The sequence below is a fragment of the Rhinolophus sinicus genome, chromosome 14, assembly GCF_057876585.1.
Source record: "Rhinolophus sinicus isolate RSI-liver-muscle chromosome 14, RSI-T2T, whole genome shotgun sequence".
NCBI classification, from domain to species: domain Eukaryota; kingdom Metazoa; phylum Chordata; class Mammalia; order Chiroptera; family Rhinolophidae; genus Rhinolophus; species Rhinolophus sinicus.
Window position 1 is genome coordinate 13,990,932 of NC_142514.1, and position 12,711 is coordinate 14,003,642.

At 37.0% G+C, this 12,711-nt stretch overlaps 1 protein-coding gene across 10 annotated transcripts in view; it reads right to left on the bottom strand.

The window, feature by feature from the left end:
* Positions 1-769: 769 nt before the first annotated feature.
* HP1BP3 (heterochromatin protein 1 binding protein 3) overlaps positions 770-12,711 on the bottom strand; it is a 33,189-nt gene continuing 21,247 nt past the window's right edge. For all 10 annotated transcript variants that reach the window (XM_088790350.1, XM_088790344.1, XM_088790343.1 and 7 more), the window contains 5 exons: positions 10,242-10,332; positions 6,024-6,183; positions 4,527-4,638; positions 3,095-3,208; positions 770-2,563 (listed from right to left, as the gene is read on the bottom strand). In XM_088790350.1, coding sequence (XP_088646476.1) covers positions 2,269-2,563; positions 3,095-3,208; positions 4,527-4,638; positions 6,024-6,183; positions 10,242-10,332 — 772 coding nt within the window. In that variant the 3' untranslated portion in view covers positions 770-2,268. The remainder of the gene's footprint in view (positions 2,564-3,094; positions 3,209-4,526; positions 4,639-6,023; positions 6,184-10,241; positions 10,333-12,711) is intronic.

The following is a 12,711-nucleotide window of genomic DNA, read 5'->3' on the forward strand; positions in this document are numbered from 1 at the left end:
TTATCAACCCTTTTGCAGTGCTGTATTTTTTTCCTAGTCCAAGAACATATCTGAACATTAAACATGAAAAACTGGAATCTAGGTCTAGAAAACAAGGAGCTTAATTATATACAAAATGATTTTTAAACCCCTAATTCATTAAATAATCAGGCTCAACATACCTACCGTGTTTCCCCGAAAGTTAAGACCTAGCCAGACCATCCGCTCTAATGCGTCTTTTGGAGCAAAAATTAATATAAAACCAGGTCTTATATTATAGTAAAACAAGATTGGGTCTTACATTAATTTTTGCTCCAAAAGACGCATTAGAGCTGATGGTTCGGCTAGGTCTTACTTTCAGGGAAACACTGTAGAAACATTATTTGTCATCCACGTAAGAATCAACAACCAAATAAACTAGAGCTTGTATTTAAAAAGGAAATGGATGGGACGGTGGCTGGATGGCTCGGGTGGTTAGAGCGCAAGCTCTGAACAACAGGGTTGCCGGTTTGATTCCTGCATGGGATGGTGGGCTGTGCCCCCTGCAACTAAAGATTGAAAACGGTGACTGGACTTGGAGCTGAGCTGTGCCCTCCACAACTAGATTGAAGGACGACTTGGAACTGATGGGCCCTAGAAAAACACATGGTTCCCCATTAAAAAAATTAAATTAAAAAAAAGGAAATGGATGGTGGCTATTACAAGGAGTAGGAAAGATTCAAAGTGTGGGTAACACTGAGCTACTTCTGAGGATATAGTAGAAACTTTTAAATAGAAGCTACAGTTCAGCAGCTTTTAAAATTTCATGTTTATTCATATTTTTCAAAATATATGTACATAAAAAAGGAAGATTTGTAACAGGAAAGATTGCCTTCCATGCAACACAAATTCTAACGAACTCATGATGGGATCACACATAATTATGGATTTAATTCAAGCCAGTCTTCTCAAGTCCATTTCCCAATCACACTTGAGGCTGCAGACAGGATCCCAGGAGACAATGCAAGTGGAATGAATGAAACGAACATCTTTTACTTCTGGCAGCACTCAAGGAGCCAGAAGGTGTACACCAAAAAGTTTAAGACAATTAAAATGTCAAGTGCCACAGGGAGGATAAATGATAACCAGAAATCAGTATTTCTCAAGTAGAAAGCCAGTACTATTTAACACAATTTCACAATACTAAAACAAATACAAATAAGAGGTTACGTAGTTGGGCTTCATTTCCTTTTTTCTTTTCATTTGTTTTAAATATCTCAAAAAGGAAGCCACTTGCTTGTTATCAAAAGTGCTGTGGAAAGAAAGGAGGGGAAAAGAACCCACAGATAATTCTGGAATCTAGTTTATTTTCGCAAATTGTATGTTTTTTCACTTAACATTCCTACATTAGCAATGATGTAACTCTCCAACATTTCCTTATTAAAAAAGGCAAACAAGAAGTAACAATTCATGCTCTAAATATTAAAAAATATATTTAAACATTTGATCAAGGAGATTTTATAAGTTTTGATTTCTGCTAACACAGGTGACACCAGGAATCACAAATTCAATATATTCTTGTATTTCCCCTTCAGTCAAAAACAAGTGGCAGAGAGAACTTGTGCTTGCTGTTAAGGGAATGCAATGCCCTGGGCCAGTGAAAAATACCTGGAAATGGTCAATGTGAAAAGTGGCCCAAAGGAGTCGTGTATCTTCGGACTCTTGATGAGATCATAATGTATTTGGCTTATTCCCAACACTAAGACGTCTGTGTTTTATTTATAGTTGGAGAAAAAGGGTGAGTGGAGTGGTTTTATAAATAAGATTACTTATCACAACGCTAAGTGAAGTCTCCAGGCAGGAGGCTTTACAATTCAGTCAGTGCTCTACTGCCTCCTTTTCACTTCCAGCACCTGACCAGCATCCTGTTCTCCATGCTTTCTACAAATATAAAATCTTTCCAACTGTTTAGATAAAACTGGAAGGGGAAAAAAAAAGCCAAGGCTGACCATTAAAAATAAAGGGGGTGGGGTGGAGGGAAAAAACAGGACAAGTATAGATTACACAATTCAGGAAAATCCAGAATTATCGCAGAAATTAAAATGACTGAGGGAAGGCAGGGGCAGGCACCAAGAGCAGTGCCTAAAGCTCACAAATGACTAAACTGGTTTATTTATATTCCCTCTCCACAATGTTCAGCGGGGAGGGAAAAATGTAATTTTAAAAGCATCATAACTAAAACAAATGCACACTGACCTTAGAAAATAAGATTTTAAATTTCCTCATGATACCCTTTTTTCCCTATAAAATTTACTTTTTTGCTTTGAAAGATTTCTTCATGGTAGCTTTGCCCTTGCCAGGCAATTTCACCTCCTTTCTCACACTGGTCGAAGGCTTCTTTGAAGAGCTACCACTGGGTTTCTTGATAACTGAGGGGGAGGGTCTGGCTTTCTTGGCAGGAGTTTTGGCCTTAGGAGGGGCTTTCTTGGGCAGGGGCCTAGCTTTCCCCCTCTGGGCAGCTGGGACTTTTGGGACAGGCTTGGACGCCCTCTGCTTCATGGATGCAGCCTTCCCTGATGACTTGGCTGGGGTTTTCTTCAGCAACCTGTGAGAACCAAAGAGTAAAGACAGTCACTTAGCACTTGAAAGAGTCACTTTCCAGGATGACCAGATCCTTTACCAAAAAAGAAATAGAATAGGTAGAAGTCCCTGTGTTAAGAACAGAAATGTGATTTATTATTTTTTAACTAGAGGCTTTACTAAAATTGTATAAAATTCAACCAATTCATGGACGTCTACACATCCATTTCATGTTTTTCCTAAGAAAACAGGGAATTATTTTTCTTTGAATAACCAAACTATGGAAGGAGGGAGAAAGGGGGGGAGAGAGAGAAAAGGGGAGAGAGAGGGGGGTGGGGGGGAGGGGGGGAGAGAGAGAGAGAGAGAGACATTAACCGAAGAGTAAACTACATACTCATATGCTTCGTTCGTAAGTTCAGAGCCCCTGAATTGTTAAGACAAGTTCAAACATCACACAAAGGAGGTGAGAAGGACCCTGAGTTATGAAAACCCTTTTCACAGCCTCTTCTATTCCTGCCATTGCAACTGCTAGTTAGGTTCTGTCACACGTCCACACCTTCTCTTAGGTGGAGGCTCTTCGTCCTCAGTGTCTTCTTCTGATGAGTCATCTTCATCTTCATCCTCATCATTAGAATCATCTAACTCTTTCTTTGGAAATAAAACTCCTGGGCTATGAAAAAACAGAAAAAAGAAAAGAAAGAAAAAGGTTAGGTAAAAGAGGAGTTCCACACAGGAGAAGGAAAATAACGCGAACCAAGATGCTCTTCCCTGAACGTCCCCCTCCTCCGCGCTTCCCCCAATATGTCAAGTTACAAATATCAGGAAACAATTTAATCTATCTTGAACACACATACAAAGTATGGCAAATGTATAAAAGTCCCAGATCATACCTTATTCCCTCCCTTCTTCCACTTAAATTTTTTTTAGTTTCAGGTGTATAAAACACTGTAATAGTTAGACATTAACACCCCTCACAGTGGTAACCCTCCCCCTAATCTATTACCCCTCTGAGATCGTATGTAGCTATTACAATTCCATTGACTCTATTCCCTAGGCTGTACTCCACATCCTGTGACTATCTACCTACCTACCTACCTACCTATCTATGTATCTATCTATCTATCTATATTTAATTACAGGTGACATTCAATATTACTCAGCTTCAGCCTCAGGTGTACAGCGCAGTGGTCAAGCATCTACACTGTCCACAAAGTGGTCTCCCTAATAAAACAAGTGCCCATCTGACCCCCTACAAAATCTTTACAACATTATTGATTATATTCCCCAAACTGTATTTCATATCCTTGTGGCTATACTGTGACTACTAATAAAATTGATTTTTAATCATTCATAACATTGCATGTGTATGACATTAAGTTTAATGTTTGAAAAATGCCAATATGCATTCAACCAAGTAACACTTATGCTTGTACACAAAGAACAAGAAAGCTGCACCATCCTGCTAAAATAGGGTTTTAGCAGTACATGTCATGCATGACATTTTACTAGAAATGAGAAGTGTAAGAAGGCTACAGCCTGGCTACTAGAAGGTGCTTGGCTCATAGGAGGCATTCAATACACGTTTTGGTTCAATAAATAATTAAGGTATGTGTAAGACAGGCTTTCAAGTAAATGCCCGTCTCCACAGTATGAAGAAGGCAGATGAGGATTCCTGGAAGCAGCCAATGTGTCCCTAGTTGGTGCTGGACAATTAAAACATATACTGCTCTAGGGTCTTGAGGAATTCAGTGCTTGATTTCAGGAACAGCTGGCTACCGATAAGCTCTAGGAGCACAGCCAAAATTCCTGTTTTCCATGGAAACCTTTTGCTCAAAAACAATACTACCTTAAGTAGCCCTTATTTTCAAGTGTATCCAGTTCTGTGTAATAGTAATAAGGTTAAAATAAGTTAAGTCAAGCCTATAACCTAGAGTCAGATTTTAAATTTAGGATGACCAGTAATGTTATATTATGGGCTGAATGTTTACCTGGGGTAATAGGGAAAACAGAGCTGGAAGGTACCACTGAATCCTTTACCAGAGATCTGTTCCATCCACCCATTCTTTTCGCATTTCTGCAGCGTTTTCTTCAGTAAATGCACTGAACAAAAAATTAAAAAACGAAGAACGTTATTTAGCTATTTAAATTTGGTAATTCTCTCAACCAAAATCAGTTATAGGTTAATGTCCTGTCATATACAGTAATCGACATATTCTAAGGGAATCCTCTGTGGTCAAAGGGGTTAATTAATTCACTGAACAATTATTAAGTGCCCATACATTTGGCAAGAGTTAAATTATAATGGCAAAAGACTGTAGAGACCACTGAGTCAAATTCCTCATTTCACAGAAAGGGAAACAGCAGGCGAGTGCTTAGTGACTTGCCCCACAGGCGCACATAAATGTTTAATAGCTGACCTAAGACTAAATCTCATTATTCCATTCAAACACCTATCGAGTACGTACAACAATATGTAATCATCCAAGAGAGGATCTATAAACAGAACCAATTTCTCATGAATCTGCAGAGGGTACCACAACAATATCATGGCCTAATACTCATCTTTCATATGAAGACACATCAAAAATATATTTTACACTGACTCAGTGCCCAAAAAAATAGCTGCAGTCTCAGTGAAAGTGAAACCAATAATCATCTTCTACAACACTTGGCCAAAACAGAAAATCACGAAATAGTCTATAAGGGTCAATTTGCACAATTAAACACAGTATATATCTTAAGGAAGGAACGATAAAAATACCAGTTTTCAAAGTACAAAGAAAACAAGAAAGCATTCCTTCATAATGTTAAAACATACATACTGCATATATGTTAAAAGTCAGTATTAAGACCTCAACATTCGCTTTTTATTTAAAACAATATATTCTAGTTTGCATTTTGTTAGTTACCTTCCGTATTCTTCACCCTACACCAGTGTGCCTATTCTAATAGTTCACTGAGAAAATACACAATCTCACTAATCTGTATGTGACAGTGCTGCTAAGGCAAGGTTTCTAGTCTTAAATCATCACCTGACAGGATAAACACATTTTACTAAAAAAAGTATTTTCTGTTTCAGGGCTTAAGTGAATAAGAGATAACCTAAGTAGCAATATTTTAAATCACTGGCATGGTTTCAAGGTGAAATTAGATGTTTTGGTAAACATTCAGAATTAGGCAAGATACTGTACTTGGGAGGTGTTTTGAACCTAGAGATTCATCGAAATTACAATAAAAATATTTTACTTTACAGAAAGTAAAATCACATTCTGATCTTTAGAAGACATTGTAAATTAAGAATAAACCTTGATTATGTCTGTTTTTCTTTTCGTAAATACTCAAGTACATTTGTAAAGTTGTTCCCTCTTAGTTTTCCCAGTCAATAGTTAATGCTTGTCACTGGTAGCAAAATCTCTAGGGATTTTCCCCAAGAGAAAGGCCCTAACCCCTGACCCCGGCTGCACGCACACAACTCCGAGCCTTACTTTGGTAGTTAGAATTGGTCCCTGGGTGGTTCTCCAGGACGTACTTCTTCAGAGCAGTGGTGGAGCAGGTCTTCGGCTCATTCATGGCGGCGATGGCAGACAAGATTGCATATTCCATCAGGCTTCCACCCAGCAGGGGCTTCTCCCCTGATTTCTTCAGCTGTTTTCCAAGGAGGAAGAGAAAAGCATCAAGACAACACTCTCCCAAAGCAGGTCAAGACAAGACTCCTCTGCACCAGGTGGGTCGGAGTTCCTGCATCAGCACAGATATGTTTTACAATAAATTGTCAGGTTAGGGCCTTTCTATTTCCACTTATCAGGTATTTAATCTAACTGAGGAGTCCCAACCCTCCTAGGGATATTTTCTGCTGACATCTACCCCTCCATTCAATCTAAAATAGCAACAACCAAGCTAACCCAAAGAGAGTGACAGCTCTACCCCAATAAGCAGGTGAACTTATTAGGCCCTCCATTAATTAAGATGCTTTCAATTAAGAATACGTTCCTTTTCTGAATCTGAAAAATGTAGTTACAACAGAAAATTACATAGGATATGTCTAGGACAAAAGGCTGGGGAACAAAGGTGAGCACTAATAAGCAAAAATTTGGGGTAAAAGGACAACTCGGGTATGGTCCACAATAGTGATTCTCAAAGATTGGCCCACAAACCCCTTGGGGTTCCTGAGACCCTTTCAGAGGACATGCAAAATTAAAACTATTTTCTTAATAAAACTAAGATGTGATTTGCATTTTCACCGAGGTGACACTTGCACTGATGGGGGAAAAGCAATGATGGCTAAAACTGTGCTGCCTTCCCACAGACCAAGGGGAGGCACAAACACCTTGTATTAATAATTATGTTCTTTACTGCTCTGCACTTGTGGTTGGTTTAAAAAAGGCCGTTTCACTTAGGAAGGTCCTTGATGAAGTTAGTACCAATCATGTCATTGAATCTTAACCCCAGTGCATGTCTTTTTGGCATTTTATGGGATGAAATTGGGAAGAACGCATAAAGCATGTAAAGCATGTCGGCTGCATATGGAGGTATATGATGGTCGTCTCAAGGAAAAATACTCCTAATTATTTGAGTTCTGAGCTGAACTAGCTGCATTTTTCATGGAATATTCTTTTTACTTGAAGGAACAACTAACAGATAAACTGTTATTCAGACGTAGGTATCTGGTAGACATTTTCCTGAAAAAGAATTAAGTGAGTCTGTCACTTCAAGGAAATAGCTAACAGTATTTGCTGCCAATGATAAAATTCAACTTTTCATGAGAAAATTTAAATTGGGAAAACTTGTATCTACCATAGTGAGCTTGATAACTTCCTAGTACTTAATCTTTCTGATGAGATCAGTGGGTGATATTAATGAATGTGATTTTTGTTATTGTTTGATGCAATATGGCAACATTTTTAAAATCTGCATAATTCTGTTTCTAAATGACTGTGTTCAAAATTATGCATGGTTAAAAGATCTACTCAAAGTTCAAGACAGACCAAACGATTTTAAGGTAACAGAGTACAAGAAGTTCACTGATATGGTTTCAGGTTCAACATGGCAATTAAACTGTTAAGGAACTACCACAAAATCAATTAATGTAATACACCGTACTAACAAAATAAGGAACAAAAATGACATGATCATCTTAAGAAACACAGAAAAAGCATCTGATAAATCCAACAGCTATTCATAATAAAAAAATCCAACAACTAGTGAAAAAAGGGAACTTTCTCAACCTGGTAATAGGCACCTACGGAAAAACCCACAGCTAACTTAATGATGAAGACTGAACAGACGAGGATGTCTGCTCTCATCAATGTACTGGAGCTTCTATCCAGTGCCATCAGGAAAGAAAAAATATATAAAAGACATCCAGATTGGAAAAGAAGTAAAATGGCCTTTATTTGCAGATGACATAATCCTGTATGTAGAAAAATCCTAGGGAATTCAAAAACATCGTAAGGAACTCATAAAAAAACTACCAGAACTAGTAAATGAGTTCAGCAAGGCTGCGTAATACAAGATTAATAGGTAAGTCAATTTTATTTCTATAGGCTACTAATGAACAATTTAAAAATGAAAATAAGAAAATTCCATTCACAATAGCATGGAAATACTTAGGAAATATAAGACCTGAACACTGAAATCTACCAAACCTTGCTGAGAAAAGTTAAAGATTTAAATAAATAAAGAGCCAGTGTTTGTGGATTGCAAAACTCCATTAATTCTCCTCAAATTAATCCATAGGTTCATTGAAACCTCTACCAAAATCCCAGCAGGTTTTTTTGTAAAAATTGACGTGGATCCTAAAACTCACATGGACATGCACAGAAACCAGATGAGTCAAAGTAATTTTGAAAAAGAAAAAGAGGACTTATATTTCCTAATTTCAAAACTTAACTACAAAGCTACAGTTGCCAAGACAATGTGATCCTGGCCTAAGAACTCATGTACAGATCACTGGAACAGAAATGAGAGTCCAGAAATAAACCCTTATATTTATGGTGAACTGATTTTTGATAAAGGTGCCAAGGCAAACCAATGAGGAGAGAATAATCTTAAAACATGAATTTACACCCTTACCTCACACCATAAACAAAACTGAATTCAAAATGAATCACACACCTAAATGTAAGTGCAAAACTTATAAAACTCTTAATAGAAAAGATGGGAGTAAATCTTTGTGACCTTAAGTTAGGCAATGATTCATTAGATACAACACCAATACATAAACAATTTTAAAAAATGATAAACTGGATTGCATAAAAAACACATACTTTTATGCTTTAAAAGAAACTATTAAAAAAGTGAAAGCACAGGCCACAGAATGAGAGAATACTTGCAAATCATCTATCTGATAAAGACCTTTTATCTAGTTATATAACTCTTCTAAATAAAGACAAACAACCCAATTTTAAAAATAGGCAAAATAAGTAAAAAAAGGTAAGTAAATAAATAAAGCACTAGTAAATAAAAATAAGCAAATAATTTGAATAGACATTTTACCAAAGAAGATAGACAAATGTCCATTAAGCACATGCAATGATGGTCAACATCAGTAGTCATTAGGGAAATGCCAACCAAAACCACACTGAGATACCACATTGTAAGCACTAGTATGGCCGTAATAAAAGACATTATAACTAGTGTTAGCACAGACATAGGAGAAACTGGAACCCTTATACATTGTTGGTAGGAATATAAAATGATGCAGCCACTTTCACAGTTTCTTAGAACACAAATTTACCAGATAGTCCAACAAGTCCACACACCTAGTTACATAACCAAGAGAAATAAAAACCTATATCTGCACAAAGACTTGGACGTAGATGTTTACAGGCAACATTAATCGTAATAGCTAAAAAGTAGAAGTAACCCAAATGTTCATCAACTCGTGAATGGATAAACAAAATGTGTTAGGTCCATACAATGGAATGCTATTTGGCACTGAAAAGGAATGACAATGCTGATTCATGCTGCAACACGGATAACTCAGAAACCGTCTACTAAGTGAAAGAAGCCAGACACGAAAGAGCACATATTGTCTAATTCTATCTCTAGGAAACGTGTAGAAAATGCAAATCTACACACAGAGAAAGTAGATTAGTAGGTTGGGTGGGGATGGGAACAGGGACTACAAATGGGCATAGGGATCTTTTCTTTTCTGGGTGATGAAACTGGATTGTGGTGACAGTTGTACAATTCTATAAATTTACTAAAAATCACTGACTTATAAATTCTAACTTAAAGTGAGTGTAACTTACAGTATATAAATCATACTTCAATAAAGCTATTAAAAACAATCATTTGTTGAGTTTGGGTATCAAAGAATAATATCCACAACTATTTGAAAATCATCTTAAAATACTCAATTTTTCTAACTGTATTTCTGTGAGTTGGATAGATTTTCTTCATAGATATAACCCAAAATATATAGAAACAAATACCAGCTTTTATCTAGTAAGCTAGACATTAAAGACTTTTGCAAAAATGTAATAAACAGTGCCCTCTCTTCTCATTAGTTTTTTTGTTTTGTTTTGGGAAATACAGTTTCTTTTTTCATAAAAATGGTATTTATGTTAACATATAGTAGGTTTTTAAAAATGAATTAATAAATACTGGGGTCCTCAATAAATTTGTAGAGTATAAGGAAGTCCTGAAACCAAAACTTTTGAGAACCACTTCTTTACAACGAAGACTTTTTGGCCTCTAACCTGGAATGTTCCAGAAGCTCCTTTGCCAGTTATTTGTTCTAATTGGCCTCTCTCTACTGCTCTCTGCAGAGCATTCTTCAAAAGCTGAGGCCTGCAGAGAAAACAAAAAAAATAGTGATAAATGTATCAATGAAGAAAAGACTTAAAGAAATACAAAGTAATTCCCTGATACAAGTTGATTCTCTGAACTAAAGTTCTGATTCCTATTACATGTGGTACTTTGTTAAACTGGACAAAAAGTAATAAATTACTGGCACCCTTAACAAGTAAAATTCTTTTTACCTCAAGTGAAGAAGCTAAGTCATTACCTGCACATACAGAACCAGTTTTCCAATTGCCAAGGCACTTCAAAAATCTATCATTTATTATCATCAGACCACAACAGAAAACAAATCGTGTGATCAAGCAATAAATGGGCATCTTTAAGTCCCAATCAACTCTGGAATTCTCTGAGGCAAAATTTCTACATTAAAATGAAAAAGTATATACATATTAACAAAGAACAAATGAGTCACGTTTTACAAACCAGTATCTACAAAAGTCAGCCTAATAAAATACCTTGAGAAAGAAAGTTGTTTTAACATATTGTCTTTGTCTTAAGAGGGTTGTAGTTTTTTTTTTTTTTAAATTAGGTTATCAAAACCAAATGGTAGGAAAGAAGAAACTGAATTATCATTAAAAACAAGAACAAAGTATTGAAGCAAGAGCTGTTCTGTCAAGGGGCAGTGGTCTAAATGGTGGCTAGGGACTCACATGCAGGGAGAAAACAATCCAGGTGACTTAGGGCTTAAAGGGGACTGCGGTATGGGACAAGAAAGAATCAAACAGAAAGCTATACATGCAGGCCAGCAGGACATCTGAAGAAAGGGTTAACATAATCCAGAAGTTCGGTGATGTGTTTTGCCACACCTCTCGAGAATTATTAGGATTGCACCCAATGAGAAGAATATCATACGACCCCTCTGGAACTGGTTAGCTGCTAGGTAGACAGAAAAGATCAGTTGGGGCAGCCAACTGAGGGGCAGAATAATGAGGGCTGAACTTATTGCCATTCGAGGTGCTTTACTGAGCTTTGATATTTTTTTTTGGAGAAAGAATTCTGAATCTTTTATCTAACCACAAAGCATTATAGGCTGAGTTGACACTAGAGTTTTATTAATCATATCATCCATATGCATGGGGAAGAAAAGTAGAGGGTATCCCCTATGTTCAAACAGGATGCTATAGAGTAGGAACTATACCATCAAATCTTGTACATCCCTGACACTCCAAATAAAGAAACTCCCAATAAAGAAACTCCCAATGAAAACATTTCTAAGCCAGCGCTGACCCAAAACATACACATGTGCACACACACACTCTTTAATTAAGTCATTCATCCCACAGACATTTTCTGTGTATTTTTGTGTATTTATTATGGTTATGCAGGAATAAACATAATATTAGGTTGGTGCAAGATTATTTGCTGTTTAAAAGGTTAAAAATAATTGCAAAAACCACAATTACTTTTGCAACAACCTAATAGATAGATCTGGTCACGAAATTCAAGGAATTTAGGAGATGATGAATACATAATAATCATGGTAGAGAATGATGAGTCAGGGTTGAAGTATGTGCACAGAACTTTGGGAACATAATTAAGGGAGTAATTTAACTGTCAAACAATTTTTCTACTAGTTGCTCTATAAATGTGGGTATCACGTAACTTAAGCAAAACATTGAAACCCTGACTCTTATCAAATTAAATAACTGGTCTGAAAAGAATCTTCCTAACCAAGGTTCAAATGCTTCAGGAATGAGTATCAGTTAAATCAGTTCCCTTTTTAACATTTTTGTTTTCTCAGCAACACTAACTATTACATTAGCATACACTTTGTCCTGGGCAAGAGTTCCATTACTCAGAGTTCGATCACTAATTCTATCTTCAGGTAAAACATCCGTACCAACTGCTTCAAAGCTTCTCACATTGGCCCTTTCTCTCTAATCACTGTCAGATCTCAGTACAAGCCACCCTGCCCTCCCTGCTGGGCTCTGTGCTGCTATTTTTGTAGTGCACTTGACTATGAGGTTAACATGTTTACAAAGGCCCCCTTTGGATGATGTCAGTCACTGGAACACGTGTCAGGTCGAAATGCCTCAACCTAACTTCAAAGCTGTCCACGACATGGTCCCACACCTTGTTAGTCTAGATCCAGGCTTCTTTCAGTTCGCAAAAAAGAATGCCAACTCCTGCCTCTGAAATTTTTTCACGAAGCTCCTTTCCCATCCTATTCTCACAAAGCTCCTTCCCCTTCTACAGACAAAGAATGCTTTTCCCACTCTACCATCCCATCGAAATTCCACACATTCTTCTAGACCTAACCAAGCCTCATTTCTTTAAATTACTGCTAACTTCCATGCACAGCTCCCCTTACTGAAAAATTCTATAGTCTGTATTACACCATTTTGCTCTCACTATAGTGACGAGTGC